We start from the raw sequence: 27,094 nt of genomic DNA, 5'->3' as shown, positions 1-27,094 counted from the left end.
CTGAAGAAGAACTTTACCTGTCATGTTTTTCCTTCAGTCCTTAAGTTCCAGGTTTCTTTCTGGTATAGTTGTTTGCCTTCAGCCTAAATAACTTTCTTTGGCACTTAGAACAGATCTGCCAACAGTTCTCTTAGTTGTCTTTCATCTGAGAATGCCTTTATTTTGCCTTCATCCTGAATCTATTTTCTCTTGATATGGATTTTTTTTTTTTTTCTTTTTTAAACTTTCTGGCACTTTACCCACGTTGTTCCATCATCATTTTTTCCATGGCTTCTGATAAGAAATCTGCAGTCATGCCCGGTGGAGAAGCTGAGGTCAACATCAGATTTGAAATATTTAAAGTGGATACAAAACTATTTCAGCAATGCAGACAATTAAGTGTGTTGTTGTGGGCGATGGTGCTGTTGGTAAAACATGTCTCCTGATATCCTACACAACAAACAAATTTCCATCGGAATATGTACCAACTGTTTTTGACAACTATGCAGTCACAGTTATGATTGGTGGAGAACCATATACTCTTGGACTTTTTGATACTGCAGGGCAAGAGGATTATGACAGATTACGACCGTTGAGTTATCCACAAACAGATGTATTTCTAGTCTGTTTTTCAGTGGTCTCTCCATCTTCATTTGAAAATGTGAAAGAAAAGTGGGTGCCTGAGATAACTCACCACTGTCCAAAGACTCCTTTCTTGCTTGTTGGGACTCAAATTGATCTCAGAGATGACCCCTCCACTATTGAGAAACTTGCCAAGAACAAACAGAAGCCTATCACTCCAGAGACTGCTGAAAAGCTGGCCCATGACCTGAAGGCTGTAAGGTATGTGGAGTGTTCTGCACTCACACAGAAAGGCCTCAAGAATGTATTTGACACCGGCCGGGCGCGGTGGCTCAAGCCTGTAATCCCAGCACTTTGGGAGGCCGAGACGGGCGGATCACGAGGTCAGGAGATCGAAACCATCCTGGCTAACACGGTGAAACCCCGTCTCTATTAAGAAATACAAAAAATTAGCCGGGCGAGGTGGCGGGCGCCTGTACTCCCAGCTACTCGGGAGGCTGAGGCCGGAGAATGGCGTAAACCCGCGAGGCGGAGCTTGCAGTGAGCTGAGATCCGGCCACTGCACTCCAGCCTGGGTGACAGAGCGAGACTCCGTCTCAAAAAAAAAAAAACAAAAAAAAAAACAAAAAAAAAAACAAAAACAAAAAAAAAAGAATGTATTTGACGAAGCAATATTGGCCGCCCTGGAACCTCCAGAACCGAAGAAGAGCCGCAGGTGTGTGCTGCTATGAACATCTCTCCAGAGCCCTTTCTGCACAGCTGGTGTCGGCATCATACTAAAAGCAATGTTTAAATCAAACTAAAGATTAAAAATTAAAATTCGTTTTTGCAATAATGACAAATGCCCTGCACCTACCCACATGCACTCGTGTGAGACAAGGCCCATAGGTATGGCCCCCCCTTTCCCCTCCCAGTACTAGTTAATTTTGAGTAATTGTGTATTGTCAGAAAAGTGATTAGTACTAGTTCTTGTTTTGTTGTTTGAAAAAAAAAAAAAAAAAGTAGTGGGTTTTTTTTTTTTTTTTTTTTTTTTTTGGTTTAAAAGCAAGGCATGCTTGTGGATGACTGTAACAGACTAATTGGAATTGTTGAAGCTGCTCCCTGGTTCCACTCTGGAGACATCTGGGACATCTTAGTGTTTTGTTTTGTTTTTTTTTTCCCTCCTCTTTTTTGGGGGGGAGTGTGTGTGGGGTTTGTTTTTTAGTCTTGTTTTTTTAATTCATTAACCAGTGGATAGCCCTTAAGGGGAGGAGGACGGATTGATTCCACATTCCACTTCCTAGATCTAGTTTAGAAAACATGTTCCCCATCTGGTGCTTTTAGGAAGGAGTATAGTAAATGCCTCATTTAATAACATACTCCTTTTTGAAAGTTGCCTTTTCTCTCCACCCTTGAGTAGATCCAGTATTTGATGAAACTCATGAAAGTGGGTGGAGCCTGTCTTGCCCCTCCTCTTTTCTAGGACGCACTATATGTGACTGTGACTTTCAAGGACATTTGTTTGCCATTCACTGTTTTTTTTGGGAAGTTGATTTCTAACTTCTTTCACTGATAAATGAAGAAAAGTATTGCACCTTTGAAATGCATCAAATGAATTGAGTTTGTAATTAAAAAAATTTTTTTCCCTCTCAGTCATTGTCTTATATGCTTAGCGTAGATTTGCAGCTCAGTAGTATATGGTGTTCCTAGAATGCAGCTGAAGACCTGGTATGTAGAGGAAATACGAGGGGTGGTGCTAGAAGACAGACATCTGTGGAATGATTCACATCCTCTCAAGTTAGGAGGATGGAGGCCTGCTTCATTAAGAAGCTGGGGGTAGGGTGGGGGTGGGGAGAACACTTAACAACATGGGGACCAGTCAGGGGAATCCCCTTATTTCTGTTTTGCATATGAGGAACCCTAGAGCAGCCAGGTGAGGCTCTCTAGTTTAATAAAAATCATGGAAAGAGTCTTAATAAAGACTCTTAATAAGTGCTAATAGGGATTTTATCAGCTTATTTTGGTTGCAGTTTCCAATTTTTAAAAATGTTGAGGTAATCTTTCCCACCTTCCCAATCCTAATTCTTGTAGATTCATTAGTGTTGAACCAATGCTTTCTCATGTCTCAATTCTTTGTATATGCATTCTTTTCAGATGTATTAAACAAACAAAAACCCTTCAAAAAAAAAAAAAAAAAAAAAGAAATCTGCAGTCATGCCTGTAATCGCAGCACTTTCGGAGGCCGAGGTGGGGGGATCACAAGGTCAGGAGTTCGAGACCAGCCTGGCCAATATGGTGAAACCTGTCTCTACCAAAAATTAGCCGGGCATGGTGGTCCATGCCTGTAATCCCAGCTACTCAGGAGACTGAGGCAGCAGAATCACTTGAACCCAAGAAGTGGAGGTTGCAGTGAGCTGAGATTGCACCACTGCACTCCAGCCTGGGTGACAGAGTGAGACTCCGTCTCAAAAAAAAAAAAAAAGAAATCCACAGTCATTGAATAATTTTCTGTGTTTAATTCATTATTTTCCTCTGACTTCTTTTTAAAACAAATAACTGGTAAAATGTACATATCAGAAAACTTGCCATCTTAATCATTTATAAGTGTACAGTAGTGTTAGGCACATTCACATTGTGTGCAGTCAATCTCCAAAATTCTCACCTTGCAAAATTGACACTCTATACTCATTAAACAACAGCTCCCATTCTCTTCTGCCCCCAGCCCCTGGCAACCACCATTCTACTTTCTGTCTTTTTGAATTTGAATTTTCTAGGTACCTCATAGAAGTGGAAGCATATAGTATTTGTCTTTTTGTGACTGGCTTCTTTCACTAAGCACAATGTCCTCAAGGTTCATCCACGTTTTAGCATGCATCAGAATGTCCCTCCTTTTCTAAGGTTAAATTTTGATTGTGTGTCTATACCACATTTTGTTTATCCATTCATCTGTTGACGGGCACTTGTGTTGCTTCCATCTTTTGACTTGTGAATAATGCTGCTATGAACATGGGTGTGCAAACATCTTTTCAAGACCCAGCTTCCAATTATTTGGGTATATACTCAGAAGTGGGATTGCTGATAATTCTATTTTTTAATTTTCTCAGGAACTTCTGTATTGTTTCTCAGACTGCTTTTGAGATTTTTTTTTTTTTAAGTTTCTGGAGTTTGATTATGTGTCTGAGTATAAGTTGTTTGTGTTTGTTTTCTGGTGTTTGTTCATTTTTTGCATTCATCCTGTTTGGGGTTCACTAATTTTCTTGAATCTGTAATTTTATATCTTTCATCAAATTTGAGCATATTTCTTCAAGTAGTTCCTTTTCTGCACCAATCTTTTATTCCTCCCCTGGGACTCCAGTGATATGAACATTAGACCCTGAGACTGTTCATTATTTTTGCAATCTTTTTTTCTTTCTGTTCTTCAGAATAGATAATTCCTCTTCATTTATCTTTAAGTTCATTAACTTCCTCTTCTGTGGTCTCCATTCTGCTATTAAGCCCACCTAGTTAATTTTTATTTCAGATACTGTGTTTTTTGGTTCTAAAATTCCCATTTGGTTCTTTTTATAGTTTCTATTTTTCTGCTGAAAGCTTCTGTCTTTCCCTTTATTACAAGTGTGTTTACCATTATTTCATCCAGCATACTTATAATAGATGTTTTAAGTCTTTATCTGATAATTCTAACCTCTTGGTCATATTGGTGCTGGCATCTTTTTTTTTTTTTTTTTTTTTTTTGCTTTTTTTATTATTATACTTTAAGTTCTAGGGTACATGTGCACAACGTGCAGGTTTGTTACATAGGTATACGTGTGTCATGTTGGTTTGCTGCACCCATTAACTCATCATTTACATTAGGTATTTATCCTAATGCTATCCCTCTCCCACTCCCCACCCAACGACAGGCCCTGGGGTGTGATGTTCCCCACCCTGTGTCCAAGTGTTCTCATTCTCATTGTTCAGTTCCCACCTATGAGTGAGAACATGTGGTGGTTGGTTTTCTGTCCTTGTGATAGTTTGCTCAGAATGATGGTTTCTAGCTGCATCCATGTCCCTGCAAAGGACATGAACTCATCCTTTTTTATGGCTGCATAGTATTCCATGGTATATTAATCCAGTCTATCATTGATGGACATTTGGGTTGGTTCCAAGTCTTTGCTATTGTGAATAGTGCTGCAGTAAACATATGTGTACATGTGTTTTTATAGTAGCATGATTTATAATCCTTTGGATATATACCCAGTAATGGGATGGCCGGGTCAAATGGTATTTCTAGTTCTAGATCCTTGAGGAATCGCCACACTATCTTCCACAATGGTTGAACTAGTTTACAGTCCCACCAACAGTATAAAAGCATTCCTATTTCTCCACATCCTCTCTGGTGCTGGCATCTTTTGATCATCTTTTCCCATAAAAATTGGTAACATTTTCTAGAGCTTTGTGGAGCAATTTTGGATTGCATCCTGGATATTTTGAATAGTATTAATATGTTGTGAGACTCTGAATCTTGTTAAAATTCTTCTACAGCAAGAGTCAGCAAACTATGACCTGCAGGCCAAATCCAGCCTTCCCCCTGTTTTTATACGTAAAGTTGTACTGGAACACAGCCTGGCTGCTTCATTTACATACTGTGCTGCTTTGGCACTACAATAGCAGGGTTGAGTGGTTGTGATGGAAGACTATATGGCACAAAGCTTAAAATATTTATTATCTGGCCTTTTGTGGAAAAAGTTTGCTCACCTCAGCTTTAGAAAGTGTAGGGCCGGGCGCAGTGGCTCACGCCTGTAATCCCAGCACTTTGGGAGGCCAAGGCAGGCGGATCATGAGGTCAGGAGATCAAGATCATCCTGGCCAACACAGTGAAACCCCGTCTCTACTAAAAATACAAAAAATTAACTGGGTGTGGTGGTGGGCACCTGTAGTCCCAGCTACTCGGGAGGCTGAGGCAGGAGAATGGCGTGGACCCGGGAGGCAGAGGTTTCAGTGAGCTGAGATTGTGCCACTGCACTCCAGCCTGGGGGACAGAGTGAAGACTCCATCTAAAAAAAAAAAAAAGTGTTGACTTTGTTTTTGTTTTGTTTGTTTTCATAGGCAATCAATCTAATGAGGTTCAAACTGCAAATTCTGTCTCATCATCTTGGGGACAGATCTAGGAGAGAGAAAATGAAATAGTTTTAATGGGGATTTCACTCTATACTCTCTGGCTCACAGGAACCCTTCTCCTAAGTCTTCTGGTCAGAGAGATGGGGTTTCTCTCAGAGTTTCTGCTGTCTCTGCTACCGTGCAGCTCCCCAACTGGACCTATTCTCATCTCAAAGCTGTGATAGAAAAGAAGAAAATTGGGGGAAACTCACCCCATACAGACAGTTTCCTCAAGCTTTGATTCCTTTCTGTAATTTGGCTGCTTGTTTACTTTTCGGAGTCCTTAGTTGCATTTTGTCCAGAATTTTTAGTTGTGATCAGTGGCAGAGACTGCAGTGCCTTACTCCATTTTGTCTGGTACTGGAAACCTCCCAACTTCTTTGTGACCACGACCTATAGTGAAAAAACACATTTTACATTGAGACTCAGTACACACACACACACACACACACACACACAGAGACATCAGTGTTTCACAAACAATGCTGTGTGTGATGGCCTCTTACTTATTCTATTGTATTCCTTTTCAGTTTTGTTATTGTTTCTTAATGGTGCTAAGAGACCAGTGTGATGGCTCATGTGGGAGGATCGCTTGAGGCCAGGAGTTTGAGACCAGCCTGGGCAACATAGTGAGACCTCATCTATACAAAAGCCAAAATTAGCCCAGCACGGTGGCACGCATCTGTAGTCCTAGCTACCTGAGATGCTGCTGAGGCGAGAGGATCATTGCTTGAGACCAGAGGTTTGAGGTTACAGTGAGCTATGATCCTGCCATTGCACTCCAGCCTTGGTGAGAGAGTGAGACCTTGTCAATAAATAGTGCTAAGACTCATTACTCGGCGTTAACCTAAGTTTGAAAAACAGAGCTCTAAACACTGTCACTGAAACAGGAGAGGCAAGGCTTCTACTAGCTGAAATACACACATTTAAACAAGTCCTGAATATATACCACAACTGATGATACAATAAACTTGCGAGTCAAAAAATGTGATGAGAATTGCATAATAACCTTTAATTGTAGAACTCCAGGTTCTCCATGTGAGAAACACCTGACTCTCTGCTCCCCTTCCTCAACCCTTGACAAAGGTGAACGGAGTTAGGGATCTTTGTAATCTTTTGTAGTCCAAAAATAGCCAACTCAAAGTGATATGACGCAACTGTAAGTCATCCAAAATCTAAATTTTATATTAGGTGCCTGATACACATGTTACTTGCAAAATAAACAGCCTGAAGCCAACTCAGAGGAAAACAAAGTGATCATTATTGATGCCTGATTCTCGCTGCCTTCTGCTGCTGCTGCCCCCTTTAGCTCCCCTCCCTTCTTTCCTTCCTCCCCTCTTCCTGAATAAAATCAGCTGGGTAATGAATTTTTTTTTTCTTTCCGAGATGGAGTTTCTCTCTGTCACCCAGGCTGGAGTGCAGTGGCGCGATCTCGGCTCACTGCAACCTCTGCCTCCCAAATTCAAGCAATTCTCCTGCCTCAGCCTCCAGAGTAGCTGGGATTACAGGCGACCACCACTGCGCCCGGCTAATTTTGTATTTTTAGTAGAGACGGGATTTCGCCATGTTGGCCAGGCTGGTTTTGAACTCCTGACCTCAGATGATCTGCTCACCTCTGCCTCTCAAAGTGCTGGGATTACAGGCATGAGCCACCAGCCTGGCTGGTAATAAATATTCTATCTGGATACTGATCCTTGGCAAGTTAAAGGACGTAGATGCTTAAACAGTCAGGGCCCCCACCGAAAAGGTGGTTACTAATTTTAAGTACCTCCAAAATATCTACCTTAATTACTGATTAAAGACACCTCCAGGCTGGGCGCAGTGGCTCACGCCTGTAATCCCAGCACTTTGGGAGGTCGAAGCGGGTGGATTATGAGGTCAGGAGATCAAGACCATCCTGGCTAACATGGTGAAACACTGTCTCTACTAAAAATACAAAAATTAGCTGGGTGTGGTGGTGGGTGCCTGTAATCCCAGCTACTCGGGAGGCTGAGGCAGGAGAACTGCTTGAACCTGGGAGGCGGAGCTTGCTGTGAGCCGAGATCACGCCACTGCACTCCAGCCTGGGCGACAGAGCGAGACTCCATCTCAAAAAAAAAAAAAAAAGACACCTCCAGAATATCGTAAATTTGATTACCTGTTACAAGTGCTTCTGAAATATAATAAACTTGATCGAAGGTATCAGAAATATCTTACAGCTCTATACTTGAAACCCTATGTTTACATAAAATAGCACTGAACACACAAGCCGACCAAAGCAAGTGGTTACTTTTCCCCTTCTCGTCGTCTTCTGGTTTTCTAAAACATTTCCTTTTCCAAGATGAAAGACATCTTTTCCTGATTCCTTCAGTGTGGAGTCTTACATTTTGGGGATGGGTGGAGACGAGAAGGTGGTAGAATAAACGAGTGAGAGAAAAGGTAGAATGAATAAGAATGTGGTGCCCTAAGTCCCACCTCCCTACTTCTCCCTACCACACACTCAGGCTGCATCATCCCATCTGGGATTTCATCTCCCCCAGTCACCCTGAATTCCTCCAAGTCTATGGTACCAATCTGAGCACTCACTGCCCACCCCACCCTCAAGATGGCTACATGCAGCAATATATTGAAAAGTTGGCCTGTGGTCTCAAGATAGAAAGTATTCGGAGAAACACAGGACTTTCCTTGAGATGCTACATCAAGACCCTTTTCTTCTCCACTCAATCTTTTGAAAACATAATGAAAAATTCCATCTCGCCTTTATTGAAACACACAGGGAAACCACACCTCAGCTGGCAGAGCTATGCCCCCAAAGTGGACCGACCCTTGCTCACAGCAGGAACTATGTGTTTTAGACATTTTAAAAACCCATCTTGCTGGCCGGGCGCGGTGGCTCAAGCCTGTAATCCCAGCACTTTGGGAGGCCGAGACGGGTGGATCACGAGGTCAGGAGATCGAGACCATCCTGGCTAACACCGTGAAACCCCGTCTCTACTAAAAATACAAAAAACTAGCCGGGCGAGGTGGCGGGCGCCTGTAGTCCCAGCTACTCCGGAGGCTGAGGCAGGATAATGGCCTAAACCCGGGAGGCGGAGCTTGCAGTGAGCTGAGATCCGGCCACTGCACTCCAGCCGGGGCTACAGAGCAAGACTCCGTCTCAAAAAAAAAAAAAAAAAAAAACCCATCTTGCTTGGACATGGGTTGTTTTTAAAAAGTATAATATTGATTGAAGAGATTTCTACTTTATAACATCAACAATTTAAAGAGGAGGAAGCTTTTATTTTTATGTGTCTTGGATGAGAGAGTGTAGAAAAGGCATGGGGAGATAGTGTTTGTATCTGCAGAAGCCAACGCTCCCTTCTTCCACAAGGGTAGCTGACCATTATTGGTACTTACTCTGTATCTTACAAGAATTGACCCACAAAACAATCCTATAAGTTAGGTGCTATATTTAGCATCACCTTCATCTTACAAATGGGGAAACTGAGGCTTGGAATGGTCAAGAAGCTTGCCCAAGGTCTCATGTAGCAACTAGCCGAGCTAGGATTTGAACAGTGGGGCTCCAGAGTCCATGGGCATAACTACTATGCTACAGTAACCTCTAGTTTACCACTGAATTAAAAGCTGGTCTTACACAAAAGCCATGGAGTGAGCAAGAATCCCATCCTTTTACTTCTATTCCAGAGAGATAAAAACAAAGGAAATGGGAGAGATAATGTTATTATCATCATTTTAATTTGTTAACTTGAGTTCTAAAGTCTGGCAGAATTCATGCTCCTCTTCCCACAATTTAGAGTTGTTTCTGGGAAGGACTAATCAACCAGGGCCTGAATTTCCCAGCCTCCCTCAGATCTAGGTGGGGTCATGGACCAGTTCTCTCCAGTAAAATGTGAGCCAAAGGAGTGTATGTCACTTTGGGGACAAGACAATGAAGAAGCAAGTGCACCTTCTCCATTCTCTCTTCCCCTGTTTTGCCTTCTCAATGCAGAGGACTCCAAGCCCTAGGGAACAGAGAAGCTACAGAAAGAAAGTAGTCTGAGTACTTGAATGACTTAATGGAAGGCTGTCCACTGTCTAGGGACACTGAACAAATACGTGAGTAAGAAATAACCTTCTGTTGTGTTAAACCACTGAAACTTGGGGTTTGTATGTTACCGCAGCTAGCATTACCTTAATATATAAAGCACACAACCAATGACTGTCAAAGAGCCCCCAGCATGTCCCTGCGCCCTTTCTGTTCTAGTTCCTTACTGCTGCATAACCACATCAAAACTAAGTGTCTTAACCCAACCATCGTATTATGCTCACCAACTCTGTGGGTCAGGAATTCAGGTGGGGTACAACAGAGCTTGGATCTCCTCCACAATGTCTGGAGCCTCAGCTGGAAGACACAGAGGACTGGGGATGATTCAGGGTCAGGCTGATGTTATCCAGGGGAACCTTCATTCCCATGACTGGCCATTGATGCTGGATGTCAATTGGGACCTCAGTTGGGGTTGTCAGGCAGGACATCTACATGTGGCCTCTTCATGTGATCTCTCCACTTCCTTATGTAGACTAGTTTCCAGCAGTGAACATCCCAAAAACACCAGGTGGAAGCTATATCACCTTTTATGACATAGCATTACTTCTGCTGGAGTCCCATGCCCATCTAGATTCAAGGGGAGGAAATATAAACTCCACCTTGCAATGTGAGGAATGTCAGTGTCACATGGTAAGAGCAAGAGGGATGGGAGATCTTGTATCATCTTTTAAAAGAGTGACCTGCCACACTTCCTTTTCATAATTCTTTTATTTTTTCCTTCCTTCCTTCCTTCTTTCCTTCTTTCCTTCCTTCCTTTTCTTCTTCTTCCTCTTCCTCTTCCTTCTCCTCTTCTTCTTCTTCTTCCTCTTCTCTTCTCTTCTTTCTCTTCTCTTTTTCTTTTTTTGAGACAGGGTTTTGGGGTTTCACTGTGTTACCAAGGCTGGAGTGCAGTGGCACAATCATGCAGTCTTGACCTTCCAGGCTCAGGCGATCCTCCCACCTCAGTCTCCCAAGTAGCTGGGACCACAGGTGCACAGTATTTTTTTTTTTTTTTTTGTAGAGCTAGAATCTTCCTATGTTGCCCAGGCTGTTCTTGAGCTCCTAGGCTCAAGTGATCTTCTCACCACGGCCTCCCAAAGTGCTGGGATTATAGGTGTGAGCCACTGTGCCCAGCTTTTCCATACTTTTCTCATCCCTTTCCCTTTCTTCTTCTTGCCCTGTACTTTCTCTCCTTCTTGTCATGTTCCTTCCCCACTCCCCAAGCCTGTCCACAGTCAGCTCTAACATTCCTCAGTTCTGTTTAATTGACATTAACTGAGCATATATAATGTGACAGTTGTCAGTTTCACGTAGATAACCCCCTACTTACTTTTCCACATCCTGCTGTCTTTTCCCACTTCAGTTTTCCCTCTTGAGGTGGGTATGAGACAGGGTTTCTCAGCCTCAGCATTGTTGACATTTTGTATGGGATAACTCTTGTTGTGGGGACTATCTTGTGATTTGCAGGATGTTCAGCAGCATCCCTGGCCTCTAGTCATTAAATGCCAGTGGCACCTCTCCTCACATCATGACAACCAAAAGTGTCCCCAGACATTGCAAAATCACCCCCAGTTAAGAGCCACTGTTAAAAGGGAATATATAGGGGAGGTAGAGTTGATAAAATCCCCAAATCTTAGAAGTCAGTGGTCTCGACGAGATCGGGCACGATCAGGGTGGTATGGCCATAGACAGAAGTCAGTGGTCTTCAAACTGTTTTGGTCATGCACCCTTAGTAACAAAACAGTGTCTGAGACTACAACCCAATATGTGCATGTTTCTTTGTTCATATAAAGTCTATACATATCTTCTATGTTCTTTTTTGTAATTATAAAATAATCACAAAAGTAGGCATTTTTAAAAGGATTAGATAAAAACCTAATTAGAGGCCAGGTGTGGTAACTTACCCCTGTAATCCCAGCACTTTGGGAGGCCAAGGTAGGATTACTTTAACCTGGGAGTTCAGTACCAGCTTGGGCAACACAGTGAGACTCCACCAAAAAAAAAAAAAAAAAAACCAAGGAAGAAAGGAAGAAGAAGAAAAAAAACAAAACAAACAAACAAACAAAACTGTCCGGCACTGTGGCTCATGCCTGTAATCCTAGCACTTTGGGAGGCCAAGGCAGGCAGATCACTTGAGGTTAGGAGTTCAAGACCAGCCTGACCAACATAGTGAAACCCCCGTCTCTACTAAAAATACAAAAATTAGCCAGAAATTGCTTGAACCTGGGAGGCGGAGGTTGCAGTGAGCTGAGATCATGCCACTGCACTCAGGCCTAGGCAACAGAGGGAGACTCTGTCTCAAAAAAAAAAAAAAAAAAAAAAGACAAAAAAAAAAACTAATTAGATATCCTGATATAATCATCTTGGTCACTCCCTGTGGATGGCCATTTCTAGTGCTAGACCATAATGAATGCAACCGCTAGGGCTAGACAGATCTAGCCTTACAGCACTGGTTTCTGTTTCCTGCACTACCATTTACTAGTTGAGTTACATTTATTCATTCAATAAAATGTCAGGAATGCAATGGAAAACAAGAACCTTCAAGAAACTCTTAGTTTTCTCATAGGCAAAATGAGGATAACTTGCAGGATGGTAGTGAGGATTAATAAGATGATATACAATAAGCATATAATAGGCACTCAAAAGTGGTGCCTGTGAATTCATGGCAGGGCTATTTGTGACAGCAAAAGACCGGAAAGAGCCCTACTGCATATCAACAAAGGACTGGTTGAATAAACAATGTTATATCTATGAAGCAGGATGGGTACTCAAGGAAGTAACCATGTCCTCAGGATGCAACAACCATGGTGACCGTGGTGACTGTACAGTCAACACCGTAACCCCAGCATTCACATTGTAGTCAAGCTCATGCAAGCAAAGTTGTCTCTAGTAGAGAATTTCCCCCATAGAAAGCATGCATATTTTTATTTTACCTGTCCTCAGACTAACCCTTTGCTCATCATAATAGTAAAAACCACACCCTTGGGTAGAGATGTAAGGTGCTATTGACACATGTGGGGAATGAATAGGCAGGCACAGCTACTGCGCATGTGCACCCAGAGGACCGCCCAGAGCGTGCTTCCTAGTAACACCTCTTCCCAATCCTTTAAGAAGGATGTAAGTCTCCCGTAAAGGGAGTCTCCCTAGTGCCAGTCTTGGCTGCCCCACCCTGAATCCTCTCTCAGGGTGGACTGCCTCTTCTGCACTTAACTTTCAAAATATTCTTTTTCCTTTGCAATAAATTGTTCTATGTTGCGTCTCCTGCTGTGTGTGTCTTGTTTAAATTCTTTTAAACTAAGAAGACAAGAACTAAGGTCTCACAACAGCCATCAACATCTACACAATAGAGCAATATACAGCTGTCAAGAGGAAGGAGGGACTGGGCACGGTGGTTCACACCAACACTTTGGGAGGCTAAGGGATTTTTTTTTTTTTAATTATTATTAAATTTTAAAAAGAGAGGCTGGGCGTGGTGGCTGACGCTTGAAATCCTAGCACTTTGGGAGCCCGAGGCAGGTGGATCATCAGGTCAGGAGTTTGAGACCAGCCTGGCCAACATAGTGAAACCCTGTCTCTACTAAAAACACTAAATTTAGCCAGACATGGTGGCGCGTGCCTGTAATCCCAGCTACTCAGGAGGCTGAGGCAGGAGAATTGCTTGAACCTGGGAGGCGGAGGTTGCAGTGAGCTGAGATCATGCCACTGCACTCCAGCCTGGTGACACAGCGAGACTCCATCTCAAAAAAAAAAAAAAAAAAAGGAGAGAGAGAGAAAAGAGGAATATATGTATATATTGTTATGGAGTAATCTCCAGGATACTTAGTTAAAACAAGTGAGGTGAGGTACAGTGGGTGGGAGTGGGACTGAATGGGTGAAGCCCGAAGGATTATTTTTTGGGCGATAAACTATTTTCTCTGATGCTGTAATGGTGGACACATGACATATGCATCTATAAAAACCCATAGAACTTTGCAGTAAGAGTGAACCTTAACGTATATATTAATTTTAATGTGTACATTAGTCAATCATTATTAATGTAAAATGTATACAAATTCTAAGCAATCATTTAGCAGATCAGAGGATCCCACATAGAACAGACTATGACAAAACAACCTGGCCGGGCATGGTGGCTCACGCCTGTAATCCCAGCATTTTGGGAGGCTGAGGCAGGCGGATCACGGGGTCAGGAGATCGAGACCATCCTGGCTAACATGGTGAAACCCCATCTCTACTAAAAATAAAAAAAATTAGCCGGGCATGGTGGTGGGCACCTGTAGTCCCAGCTACTCGGGAGGCTGAAGCAGGACAATGGTGTGAACCCGGGAGGCAGAGCTTGCAATGAGCTGAGATTGGGCCACTGCACTTCAGCCTGGGCAACAGAGCAAGACTCCATCTCGGGAAAAAAAAAAAATCTAATCTAACTGTGTTACAAAGGTATGAAACAACCTCTCTGAAGGGGTTTGAGGGAAAAGGGTGCTGACCTCGGCCACTTTGGAAATGAGTGGAGTCTGTAAGACCGAAGTCAAAAGACCTGCATACACGTACTGTACTATAGGTGATAAAGTAGTCTCCACAAGTGTATGGCTTAACAATTCTGAAATCACTATACATGTATACTGGAAATGGAAGATTAAGTCACGGGATGGCAGATGGTGGGATTCTGGGTTCTCACTTTTGAAGTAGAAGGTTACAGATGAACAAGGGGAGATAACTAGGATGATTCTGGGAATGGATGAGAGTGGTAAGATATCAGAATGAACTCATGCCTAGCTTACAGATACACACACACATACAACACAAATGTGTATATATGCATAAACATTTATAAATATGTGTATATAGAAGGTTAGTATTCACCCATATGTTTATTTGCTCTGTCAGCTAAGAAGGCCTAGAAATGATGACATCCCACTAGCAATGACTGCACCTAGTGCCGAGAGTTTCTTGGTTTCTAATACCATTTTCCAAAAAAGGAACCAGAGATCCTTGGAGAAATAGCTGATTTTAGGTCTAGGGCATCTTGTGACAGAAAGTAAGGAAGTACTTAGCAAAACACAGCAATGGGAGTATGTCAAAAGGACACTATAACCACCCAAAAGAGCTCTCAATGGCCGAAGTAGGAACAATCTGAGAAACAAAGCAGTATGAGATTATAACCCAAAGTATAAAATAAATATCCATGGGTTCACACTGACATATTTTTCATTTTATTTATTTGTTTTTGAGACAGGTCTCGCTCTGTCACCCAGGCTGGGGTGCAGTGGCTCACTGCAGCCTTGACTTCTTGGGCTCAACAATCCTCCTGCCTCAGCCTCCCAAGTACCTGGGACCACAGGTGCATGCCACCATCACCCAGCTAAATTTTTAATTTATTATTTGTAGATAGAGGGTCCGGCTGTGTTGCCCAGGCCCATCTTGAACTCCTGGGCTCAAGTGATCCATTCATCTTGGCCTCCCAAAGTGCTGTGCTGGAACTATAGACATAAGCCACCGTACCCGGCCTGACACAAATAAGTGATTGAATAAATAACAGGGGAGGAGAGGCAAAGTCCCATGCAAAATTCCAGACAGTTTCTGTAGAGACCCTGCAGTCAAGGAAGTGCAGCAGAATTCCTCACTCCTTAAATTTAGCCTAGGAATAGTGACTTCATCCCAAAGAGTACAGTGTGGAAAGAGAGAGAAAAAAAAAGAGTAAGTTTAGGCTGGATGTGGTGGCTCACGCCTGTAATCCCAGCACTTTGGGAGGCTGAGGAGGGTGGATCATCTGAGGTCAAGAGTTCAAGACCAACCTGGCCAACATGGTGAAACCCCATATCTACTAAAAATACAAAATTAGCCGGGCATGGTAGTGTGTGCCTGTAATCCCAGCTACTTGGGAGGTTGAGGCAGAAGAATCGCTTGAACCCAGGAGGCAGAGATTGCAGTGAGTCGAGATCGCGCCATTGCATTCCACCTGGACAACAAGAGTGAAATTCCGTCTCAAAAAAAAAAAAAAAAAAAGCCGGGTGCTGTGGCTCACGCCTGTAATCCCAACACTTTGGGAGGCCGAGACAGGCGGATCACGGGGTCAGGAGATCGAGACCATCCTGGCTAACATGGCGAAACCCCGTCTCTACTAAAAATACAAAAAAAAAAAATTAGCCAGGCGTAGTGGCAGGCGCCTGTAGTCCCAGCTACTCGGGAGGCTGAGGCAGGAAAATAGCGTGAACCCGGGAGGCAGAGCTTGCAGTGAGCCGAGATCACGCCACTGCACTCTAGCCTGGGCCGCTGAGTGAGACTCTGTCTCAAAAAAAAAAAAAAAAAAAAGTAAGTTTACAATGGAGAAACCTGACAAAAACTACCTAGATTTCCAAAGCCTGATTTCCTAACCATGGTTGCAATCCCAACGTGGAAAGTTTTACCTGTGTGGCACTGTCAGATCAAGAAATAAGAAACGCCAGGTGAACAAGATGAACACCAGCAGGGATAGTTCATTCAAGTTGATAACATGTACCCTTGATATGATTCCATGAGAATGACACTTTACCTCTGTGGTCTTCCTTCCCCAAATCCATAACCTGAGTCTAATGAGAAAAACATCAGACAAATCCCAATTGAGGGACATTCTACAAAATATCTGTCTGGTACTCCTCAAATTGTTGAGGTCGTCAAAAACAAGGAAAGTCTGAGAATCTCTCACAGCCAAGAGAAGCCCAAGGAGACACACAGACTAAATGTCAGGGCGGCTTCTAGGTGTGCTTGCTGTTCCTGGGATAGAATGCTAAGGTGGGGTGGGGGCACCAACAGATACCTATGCACAGCTTAGGGAAGCATCTCCATGAGTGCAGCTATGACTCTCACCAATGTTCCTGGCCCTCTGTGATGTCAGGGCCTGCATTTCTTGATCTGACTGCGCAACACAGATAAAACGTTCCAGGTTGGGATTGCACCCATGGTTAGGAAACTAGACTTTTGAAACAGACTTGAATTGACATCCTACTCTGCCATTTCATTTGTTACTTTGGGAGGATTACCAAAACCTCTCTGTGCGTCTTTTCTCATCATCTCTAACGTAGGGATTATAATTGTAACCACTAATAACTGGCTAATTTTTCTTTTTTCTTTTTGTTTGTAAAGCACAAATAAAGTATGTAGGGTGCTTGGCCTAGTACCTGGCACTTAGCACTCAGTAAATGTTAGCCATTTACTATTGTACACTGTGTAATTCATTTAGTGTATATAAATTTTCTTTTCTTGTTGTTTTCTTTTGTTTGTGTATTTGTTTTTGAGACAGAGTCTTGCTCAGTCGCCCAGGCTAGAGTGCAGTGGTGTGATCTCAGATCACTGCAACTTCTGCCTCCCAGGCTCAAGGGATCCTCCCACCTCAGCCTCCCCAGTAGCTGGGATAACAGGTGCTCACCACCATGCCCAGATCATTTTTGTATTTTTACTAGAGACGGGGTTTTACCACGTTGGCCAGGCTGGTCTGGAACTCCTGACCTCAGGTGATCCACCTGCCTCGGCCTCTCGAAGTGCTAGGATTACAGGCGTGAGCCACCATGCCTGGCTGTGTTGTTGTTGTTGTCGTTGTTGTTGTTGTTGTTTTTGATGGAGTTTCACTCTTGTTGCCCAGGCTGGAGTGCAATGGCAAGATCTCAGCTCACCGCAACCTCCGCCTCCTGGATTCAAGCGAGTCTCCTGGCTCAGCCTCCCAAGTAGCTGGGATTACAGGCATGTGCCACCACGCTGGGCTAACTTTGTATTTTTAGTAGAGACGGGGTTTCTCCATGTTGGTCAGGCTGGTCTTGAACTCCCAACCTCAGGTGATCTGCCCACCTCAGCCTCTCAAAGTGCTGGGATTACAGGCATGAGCCACCATGCCCAGACCTGGCTGTTTTTTTGACAGAATTTTATTTAGGAAAATTGTTTTCCTTCATTCCCCTGGTGCAAAAGAAAAAGAAAAAGAAAGAGGAAGAAAGAAGGAAGGAAGGAAGGAAAAGAGAAAGAAAAGAAAGAGAAAGAAAGAAAAAGAGAAAGAAAGAAAGAGAAAGCAAGAAAGAAAAAGAGAAAGAAAGAAGAAAGAAAGAATGAATGAAAGAAAAGAAAGAGAAAGAAAGAAAGAAAGAAAAAGAAAGAAAAAAAGAAAAAAGAGAAAAAGAAATTGTTAACTAGGTGTTGGAAAACTGAAAAGACAAAAGGGGCTCAACCATTGGAGGTACTCACTACAGGCAGCAGCTATCACACTGTATGGAAAATCCAAATGAGAGGCTGAATTTAAAAACAGTTTTTTAGTTGGCCGGGCTTGGTGGCTCATGCTTGTAATCTCAGCACTTTGGAAGGCAGAGGCGGTTGGATCGCTTGAATCCAGAAGACATGGCAAAACCCGATATCTACCAAAAAATACCAAAATTAGCTGGGCTTGGTGGCGCATGCCTGTAATCCCAGCTACTCTGGAGGCTGAGGCAGGAGAATCGCTTGAACACGGAGGCAGAGGTTGCAGTGAGCCGAGATCGCGCCACTGCACTCCAGCCTGGGTGACAAGGCGAGACCCAGTCTCTAATCAATAATAATAATAATAAAATTAACAGTTTTATTGAGTATAATTTACATGCCATAAAATTCACCCACTGAAAGTGTACACTTCCTTCACTTCACCTTACAGGGTCTCACTCTGTTGCTCAGGCTGCGATGCAGTGGCGCCATATTAGCTCACTGCAACCTCTGCCTCCCGGGGTCAGGAGATCCTCCCACCTCAGCCTCCCGAGTAGCGGGACTACAGGTGTGCACCACCACACCCAGCTAATTTTTCTTTTTTTTCTTTTTTCCTTTCTTTCTCTCCCTCCCTTCCTTTTTTTTTTTTTTTTTTTTTTTTTTTTTTTTTTTTGTAGAGACGGTGTCTCCCCTTGTGGCCAGGTTGGTCACAACTCCTGAACTCAAGCTATCTGCCCGCCTCGACCTCCCAAAATGCTAGGATTACAGGCGTGAGCCACTGCGTCCAGCCACACTTCCATGACTTTTTAATAAACTTACACAGTTGTGCAATTGTCACCACAATCCACTTTTAGAACATTTCTACTTTCCTCCAATTTTTTCAAGCCCACCTGCATTCAATCCCCGCTCCCACACCTCGCCCCAGGTAACTGTGCTCTGTGTCTTTGTAGATTTGCCTAGTGTAATCTATTTTTTACTTCGGTAATATAAGGAGGTCGTGCAAAATAGAGACTATTTAGGAACAGACTAGGCAGGCTTAAATCTGATGGAAAGTTTAAAGTTGTTTAAAAGTGGGCTATAGTTTTACATGATTTTTTTATTTTTTTATTTTTTGAGACGGAGTCTCGCTCTGTCACCCAGGCTGGAGTGCGGTGGCCGGATCTCAGCTCACTGCAAGCTCCGCCTCCCGGGTTCACGCCATTCTCCTGCCTCAGCCTCCCGAGTAGCTGGGACTATAGGCGCCCGCCACCTCGCCCGGCTAGTTTTTTGTATTTTTTAGTAGAGACGGGGTTTCACCGTGTTAGCCAGGATGGTCTCGATCTCCTGACCTCGTGATCCGCCCGTCTCGGCCTCCCAAAGTGCTGGGATTACAGGCGTGAGCCACCGCGCCCGGCCCATGATTTTTTTAAAAAGAGGAAAGGTGAGGAGAGGTTCCACTTTGGGGCGACTAGGACTGAGGTGATGGTTCTGGAGGGGGCGAGCGAAGTTGTGAGGGGAGGAGAGCCCTCGCGTCACGCCCGCCCCGCCCAGGGTCGGATTGGCTCCTGACTCACCCTCTTTGCCCCAGGGCGGCCGCCGTCTCTTGCGCAGGCGCAGTGCTCCTGCTTCCTGGCCGAGGGCGGGCGAGCGGAGCCTGCATTCGCAGCGATCGCGAGCGTGTGGTGATTGCTTCTGTCTGTTGTTTAGATATGGAAGCTGAGAGGATGCACAGAGGCAGCCGGAGCCTGGGTCGGGGTCTCGCTCGGTGCTGACCGCCCCCGGGGTCGAGTAGGCGATGGGGGAGCCCGGCTTCTTCGTCACAGGAGACCGCGCCCGTGGCCGGAGCTGGTGCCTGCGGCGGGTGGGGATGAGCGCCGGGTGGCTGCTGCTGGAAGATGGGCGCGAGGTACGGGGGAAGGGGTCCTGTGGGGCGGAGGGCAGGGGCTGGAGGGAGCGGGGCTCGGGGAGGGAGGAAGGTGTCTTGCTGCGCTGAATGAATGGCAGAGAGGAGGCGGGCACCAGGAAGAGGAGCGAAGTGTCTGTGGGGGGTGGATTCCTGGGGAGAGAAGGAAGAAAGCGGTTCTGGCGCGAGCGACTGAAGGGTCTGCGGTGGGAGGTGTTTGGGGGAGAAATAGGGGCCGAATGAGAGAAAGAAAAGAGAGTTCGGCTCTGGGGAGCCATGGGGGGCCACAAGGGTTGGGGTGAGGACGGAGGCCCTGGCCCGCGGCCTGTGGGGCGAGAAGCTGGCCCCGTCCAGAGAGGCCTGGGCCAGCGGGTAGCGGGGCCGGGAAGGAGAGGGACGCGCAGAGAATGTGAGGAGACGCGGGGGTGTCGAGGAGGGGAGGGCGGGGGCTGGCCAGATCCCGTTTAGGGCGCACGGAGCCCCGCGGTGCCCAGGTCGGGGAACGGTGGCGGGGGCCGCGAGCCGCAGGGAAGCCGAGGCGGGGCCCGGCGCGTGAACTTTCTCGAGTTTGTTTTGAAAACGATTCAAGTTTTGGGCTTTGTCCCTTAAAACAAACTTTCACGTAGAAATGTCTTCCTCCTTCCCAACTCTGAGGAACATGGGCGACTTGGGCTGGGCCACATTTCTCCGGTGAGGCTCAGTACGGCCGAGTGGCACTCCCTGAGGTGGGTCGGGCAGGGATTCAGAGTTCTCTCCAGAGGCTGCCTCTCGTCTTTACTAATGCAGTTGCAAATGAAAACATTTTTAAGGGGAAAGATGCACCAGCGTGCATCTTGAAAGGGCGAGGGAGGGGGAGGAGGGAGTTAGATTGCAATCAGGTTGAGAAGGAGAACTGGGTCAGGGACAAGCTTGTCATGACTGGGAACCACCTGGGTTTTGGAAATAATCTGTATGAAAAGTTCTCTTTGCAGTAAAAGTGGATGGTTGGTCATGATGTTGTAAATTCAGTAAGTCTTTTAAGTCTTAATGTATGTTCGGTTAGATTTTTCCTATAAGCCGTGCCGCCTCAATTCAGTCTGCCAGGTATTTACTGAGTATTTAACATTGTTTGGTGTACAGTGAGGACAAATAAAATTTCTGCGCTCGAAGAGTTTAAGGCTTGAGTGGGGAGAGGGGATTTATACGATGAAGCAGTCTAAGAACATCCATATGGGCTGTATGATCAAGTGCCAAGATGTGGATTATTTAATTCCATCCCAGAGCAGTAGTTCTTCAAGTCAGAGGAGGAATTCATGTCCAGGCTCAAATTTTGCTCGATTAGGAGGTGTTATAAAGGGTTACTTGTGTGCTGTGATCTGAGGAACACCAGGAAAACATCTCTGTATTCTATCCAAAATTCTATCCATTTTCTGGATAGAATACCTCTTCTATCCAGGTATTAGTGCCTAAAAGTCCACATGAAGCATTCAGGCTTTTAGCTTGAGCACAGATCTTTCCCTGCCTGGCCCTTTCCAACAGCAGATGTTTGTGAGAAGTTTAGCAAATTAAAACAAGAACACCTGAATGATAACCCGAATACTACACACAAAAATAAATTATTTTCATGCATAACTATTAGTTAATTTCACATACATTACTTAGTGTGATCCCTGCATACACACAACTTTCTAAGGTAACTTAGTGGGCAAGTGTTATTCCTTTAGATTCAATTGTTGTGGATTAATTTATGACTCTTCTGAATAGCTTGGTACTGCAGTCTTGGGCAGGTGGGATGGGGAGGAAGAATGAAAGCACCTGTAGGAAGGGCAAGAAGACTCCAAAGCACTCTTAGACATATTCTGAACCATTTGATAGTTCTTTGTGGGGCCACTTCTATGGGGACGGACTCGTGCAAACCGAGTGAATGGTAAAGACACAGTGGTAAGACTGTGGCTGGCTTCAGGGACCTGTGTGTAGGAGAAGCCTGCCAGGCTTGGCTGCCTGCAAGGTCAAGTCGTAGCATAGCCTGAAAAGAAGTCTGAATCAGAGGCAAGAGAAGAAGTTGTACTTATTGTAATGTCCCCACATCATAGCACAAGCTGTTTTGCACAAGATTTTAAGAGGTATGCTAATAACATTATAACAGCAAAGGTAGATCAGCGCCCTGCCTTTCCAGTTCTTAGTCTCAGATGTTGTGGATAAAATAATAAAACAGAGTTCCTTTCATTTCATTAATGGGAATACTGTAGTAAATTGTCTAAATAAGTGGCTTTAAGCTTGTTAAAGCAATGCATAGAGTTTGGTGGAAAAACAAGTAGAGATTTATTGCAAATTAGCTAGTTCTCAGGTACTATAAAGTATCTAGGCCTTTGGGGAAAACAACAGAACCTTCTCTTCCCTTTTCTTCTCTTGTATTTAGTTTTCATTAAATTTTCTGCCCCAAGGGAAAAAAGGGAAAGGATGGTTATATTTACTGGTTTGGGGGCTTTTGTTGTGGGGTGTTTTGTTTTGAGACAGAGTACTCCCTCTGTCACCCAGGCTGGAGTGCAGTGGTGTGATCACACCTCCACCTCCCCGCTTCAAGCCGTTCTTCTGCCTCAGCCTCTGAAGTAGCTGGGATTACAGATGTGCACCACTATGCCCATTTAATTTTTGTATTTTCAGTAGAGACGGGGTTTCGCCATGTTGGCCAGGCTGGTCTCGAACTCCTGGCCTCATGTGATCCGCCCGCCTGGGCTTCCCAAAGTGCTGGGATTACAGGTGTGAGCCACTGTACCTGGCCATATTTACTTGTTATTTGAGAAACAGTAGGAATTGTGCCCAGGAGGGAAGAGATAGTCTTGTGAAGGTGGGCAAGGACAAGATGATCTTTTAGATCAATAATATGTGTAAGCTGAAATGCTTGCAAAACTATTGTAAATGAAAACAACCCCTCACATATGGGTCGGCAGTCAGTTCCCATGGGAAATTTAGTGTTCCATTGAGTGGTCCTGAGATTTCCGGTTAACCTCACTGCACTCTTTAACTATAGTATAGGAGAAATATCAGTAGTACCAAGGTAAATTCTAAGACCAGGCAGTGCAGGGAAGGATATAAAAGAATGATTCCTTTTTCTGGATTCAGAGTCTGTTGGAGGCAGTTTCAGAAAAAGGCACTCTTCCACTTTTTTGGTACTGTTTTCCCCAGGCTACTCACAATGGCAGTCTGGCTGTCTCCCCTCCAGTATTAGCATGTAATATGAGATGCTTCCTCTCTTAGAGATAAAGCTACCTAAATAGAAATTTTACTGAATATGGATGACAGATAAATCCCTAACCATTCCAATTTTAACAGATATGTGTATTCAGAGGAACTTCTATAATTAATATAATTCTGGCAGAGTGTGAAAGAACTGAAAAACTTTGTGCTCAGTATTGGTGGAGTGGTCACCACAACGTTTTAAAGAGGAACAAGGGAGACCGTATGAGTTCCAACTGCTGCTCCACATTTTCCAATGGTAATACAGTCTCTAACTTCTGACATAAAAACACCCACCCTTAAATCTTGAGGACTCATATGCAAGACCTCGTTATTTTTTCATTCATTCTCAAATACTTAACACTATGCCGGCTATAGAGACACAGTGATAAACAAGACAGATAAAGTCCCTGCTTATCTAATTTGTATTCTGTTAAGGGCACGGAGGGGAAAAGTAAAATAAGCAAGATAATTTCGGTTTGTGATAAGAGCATCCTAATAACTGAAGAAATACGATGGGAAGCAGACAACCAACTTTAGACAGTGGTGATCAGAGTAGGTTTATGAGTAGCTGATACATGAAAGATAAGGAGCCCATGCAAGATCTGAGAGAATAGTGTTCTTAGCAGAGGGGCTAAGTGAAAAGACCCTCAGGTAGGCTGGCACTTCAGGCAGAGGGGCTTAAGGAACAACAACAAAAATGTTTGAGGGACTGGAGCAGCTAGTGTTGACACCGTGATATGAGTTAAGACTAAAGAGTAGAGGGGCTCAGGACTTTCAGGGTCTTATAGGCCATGGAAGGAAGTTTGAATGATTGGACAGTTTCAAGGAAAGAAGGAAAATGATCTGATTTAAAATGTTTACATTTCTATTCCAGTTACTATATAAAGTTTATGGGGGCTAGAGTGGGAACAGAAACAGTAGGATGCCAGGTGTTTTGGACTAAGGTTGTGGCTGTAGAGATAGAAATGAACAGACTTAGGACATATTTGAATTATAGCCCATAAAATTTACCAGTGATTTCAGTGTGGGGATGAGGGACAGAGATGAATCAAAGATGACTTCTGGGTTATGGGTTGAATAGTTGGTTGGATGGTATTGTCAATACTGAGATGAGAGTTTGTGGGGAGGAATAGATTAGGTCAGTGAGTCGTGGTGGTCTTTGAGGGACTGAGGAGGACACGCATGATTCTGAAAGATTTTCAGACGAAGAGAAGAGGGCAGTTTTTAGCTAACGTTGGTTTAAAGTTCCCAGTTAAGGTTGTGGTATGGGTCATTAAAGAGGTCATTTGTGCACTAAAAAGAATAAACAGGGCCGGGCGTGGTGGCTCACGCCTGTAATCCCAGCACTTTGGGAGGCCGAGGTGGGCGGATCACAAGGTCAGGAGATCGAGACCATGGTGAAACCCCGTCTCTACTAAAAATAGAAAAAATTAGCCGGGCGCAGGGGCGGGCGCCTGTAGTCCCAGCTACTCGGGAGGCTGAGGCAGGAGAATGGCGTGAACCCGGGAGGCGGAGCTTGCAGTGAGCCGAGATTGCGCCACTGCACTCCAGCCTGGGCGACAGAGCGAGACTCCGTCTCAAAAAAAAAAAAAAAAAAAAAGAATAAACAGGGAGCCGGGCGCGGTGGCTCACACCTGTAATCCCAGCACTTTGGGAGGCTGAGGCAGGCGGATCACTTGAGGTCAGAAGTTGGTGACATGCCTGACCAACATGGTGAAATCCCATCTCTACTAAAAATACAAAAATTAGCCAGGCATGGTGGTACATGCCTGTAATGTCAGCTACGTGGGAGTCTGAGGCAGGAGAATCGCTTGAATCCGGGAGGCGGAGGTTACAGTGAGCCAAGATCGCACCACTGCACTCCAGCCTGGGTGACACAGCAAGACTCCGTCTCAAAAAAAAAAAAAAGAAGAAGAAGAATAAGCAGGGAATTCTGTGATCTGGATCTCAGAAGAATTTCATTTCCTTCCTTCACAGGGTTGTTATGAACTAGACTGGTCCAACAGGAAAGTATGATAGATGTGAATTGGTGCTTCTTTTCAACCTTTTCCAGAAGCTCTCAAGCTGTTCTTGTGGATAAGACAGAGAATATGTACTCCAATGCAAAGACTTTTGGTTGAATTACAACTGGCCAAAGGTATATCCAGGCTGTGTGGATTAGTGTTTACTAGGCTTTCCTGAAAACTTTGTCTTTGACTGCATCCCATTCTGTGTCTTGAAAGAAGGTATAGAAGGCATCATATCATATAAATTTGGTGGAAGGGATATTAAGTATGTCTCATCTGATGGCAGATTAAAAATTCAGAAAGGTCTTGACAAGTTGGTTTGATAGGCTGAACTAGCAAGATGAAATTTAGTAGGAATCAATCTAAGGTCCTGTGCTTGAATCCAAGGTTTTCCATCCAATCAAGTATAGAACGGAAGAGACATGACTTAGCATAGCATTTCTTGGAGGAGGGGGAGACCAAGAAATGTAATCATTCCTAAGTTTGAGGATACACTGGCAGTGTACTAGATCTGCTGTGAAAGCTAATGCAATTTATATGCTCCAGTGATAATTTCTAGAACTGGGAAAGTAACACTTGTGTTTGACTGTGTAATAGAAATTAAGTTTATTTTTCTTAATATGCCTTCCAAGAATAAAGATAAACCAGCAGTCCTTTCACAGACTCATTAGAATGGCAAAGAGACTCAAGCCCATCCCCTGGGAGTTAAGTTGAAGTAACTGGGAATACAGAGCCAGGAAAAGAAAACTCAGGGTTCACTTTATAGCTGTGACATTGAAAGGGGATTGGAGATTTCCTGATGGTGCCAGGGCAAAGCCAGTGCCAATGGATGGAATTTACAGGGAGAAAGATGCCAAGTCAGAGACATTTTAAAAATTGGAGGGCCTGCCTTACATAAAGTTACTGGCAGTATTTATGAGTTGATGGGATGTGTAGAAAGAATTCCTCCATCTCAGGCCGGGCGCGGTGGCTCAAGCCTGTAATCCCAGCACTTTGGGAGGCCGAGACGGGCGGATCACGAGGTCGGGAGATCGAGACCATCCTGGCTAACATGGTGAAACCCCGTCTCTACTAAAAAAATACAAAAAACTAGCCGGGCGAGGTGGCGGGCGCCTGTAGTCCCAGGTACTCGGGAGGCTGAGGCAGGAGAATGGCGTGAACCCGGGAGGCGGAGCTTGCAGTGAGCTGAGATCCGGCCACTGCACTCCAGCCTGGGCGACAGAGCGAGACTCCGTCTCAAAAAAAAAAAAAAAAAAGAAAGAATTCCTCCATCTCATGGTCACTGAACCAGATGACCTTTCAAGATCTTGCCAACCCTGAGATACATGGATAACTCTTTTTCAGCTTTCTCTTCTTGTCACAACTGTTTGCCTTTTTCTATTTGGTGGTTCTCATGGCAGCTGAAGGGGAGATAGCTGATGCACTGTTTTGGTTCCACAGGTGTCTGGTTTCATAAGTCAGGACCTGCATATGCTGCTGGTTGACGAGATTTGTAAAGGACCTCCCTTTTCAGCACAATGACTGATTGTATTTCTTACATTGTTGTTGTCTTCCCAGGTGACTGTAGGACGAGGATTTGGTGTCACATACCAATTGGTATCAAAAATCTGCCCCCTGATGATTTCTCGAAACCACTGTGTTTTGAAGCAGAATCCTGAGGGCCAGTGGACAATTATGGACAACAAGGTACAGGAATTCACAGAATCCTAATGACTTTTATTTGTTTTTAAATTACTTTTTTTTTTTTTTTGCCTAGGTAATTCATGGTATAAAATTCAAAAGTATAACTTCTTCTTTCCTAGCCATCCAGTTTCCTTTTCCAGAGGCGCAGCCACTTCCATATGCTGCCAGAGATTAGATTATGCTAAAACAATTTCTCTTGATTTGGGTTGAAGTTTGTTACCTTGAAGAGAATACCTGAATTGGGGTAGTAGGTCCTATTCCAGAAACTAGACTAAGTTACTGGGCAAATCAGCCTGTTTGAGGTGAAGCTCCCAGAGACCCTGGGAATCTGCAGAATCCGCTAACGCTTCTGGAGTACACTTATGGCTCAGTGAACAGGGGGAGGAGGGAGAAACT

General features: G+C 44.3%; 2 protein-coding genes across 11 annotated transcripts in view; both read left to right on the top strand.

The window, feature by feature from the left end:
* The first annotated feature begins 299 nt into the window (after positions 1 to 299).
* Positions 300 to 2,192, top strand: LOC102125726 (cell division control protein 42 homolog). The gene is made up of 2 exons (XM_074038182.1): positions 300 to 865; positions 1,215 to 2,192. Exons 1-2 carry the CDS (start codon positions 365 to 367, stop codon positions 1,290 to 1,292), a joined length of 579 nt encoding a protein of 192 aa, XP_073894283.1. The 5' UTR covers positions 300 to 364; the 3' UTR covers positions 1,293 to 2,192.
* A 17,308-nt stretch (positions 2,193 to 19,500) lies between these two features.
* Positions 19,501 to 27,094, top strand: part of RNF8 (ring finger protein 8) — a 39,481-nt gene continuing 31,887 nt past the window's right edge. For 7 of the 10 annotated variants that reach the window (XR_012433832.1, XM_074038181.1, XM_005553126.4 and 4 more), the window contains exons 1-2: positions 19,501 to 19,793; positions 26,573 to 26,701. Coding sequence is in view for 8 of the 10 variants with exons in the window: in XM_074038181.1 (XP_073894282.1) it covers positions 19,683 to 19,793; positions 26,573 to 26,701 (240 nt within the window). In the remaining 2 variants the exon portion in view is untranslated. Of the gene's footprint in view, positions 19,794 to 24,986; positions 25,147 to 26,572; positions 26,702 to 27,094 lie in introns of all 10 variants that reach the window. The other 3 variants (XR_012433833.1, XM_074038180.1, XM_015448827.3) reach the window with 1 other exon arrangement.

Source organism: Macaca fascicularis, chromosome 4, assembly GCF_037993035.2.
Source record: "Macaca fascicularis isolate 582-1 chromosome 4, T2T-MFA8v1.1".
NCBI lineage: Eukaryota > Metazoa > Chordata > Mammalia > Primates > Cercopithecidae > Macaca > Macaca fascicularis.
The sequence above is the reverse complement of the archived record's forward strand: the minus strand, read 5'-3'. Positions and strand labels throughout refer to the sequence as shown.

Excerpts from the sequence above, each read along its gene's own strand:
- LOC102125726 (XM_074038182.1), top strand. The coding sequence starts at position 365 with ATGCAGACAATTAAGTGTGTTGTTGTGGGCGATGGTGCTGTTGGTAAA. Across the intron at positions 866-1,214 it reads CACAGAAAGGCCTCAAGAAT|AATGTATTTGACGAAGCAAT; the intron begins GTATTTGACACC and ends CAAAAAAAAAAG.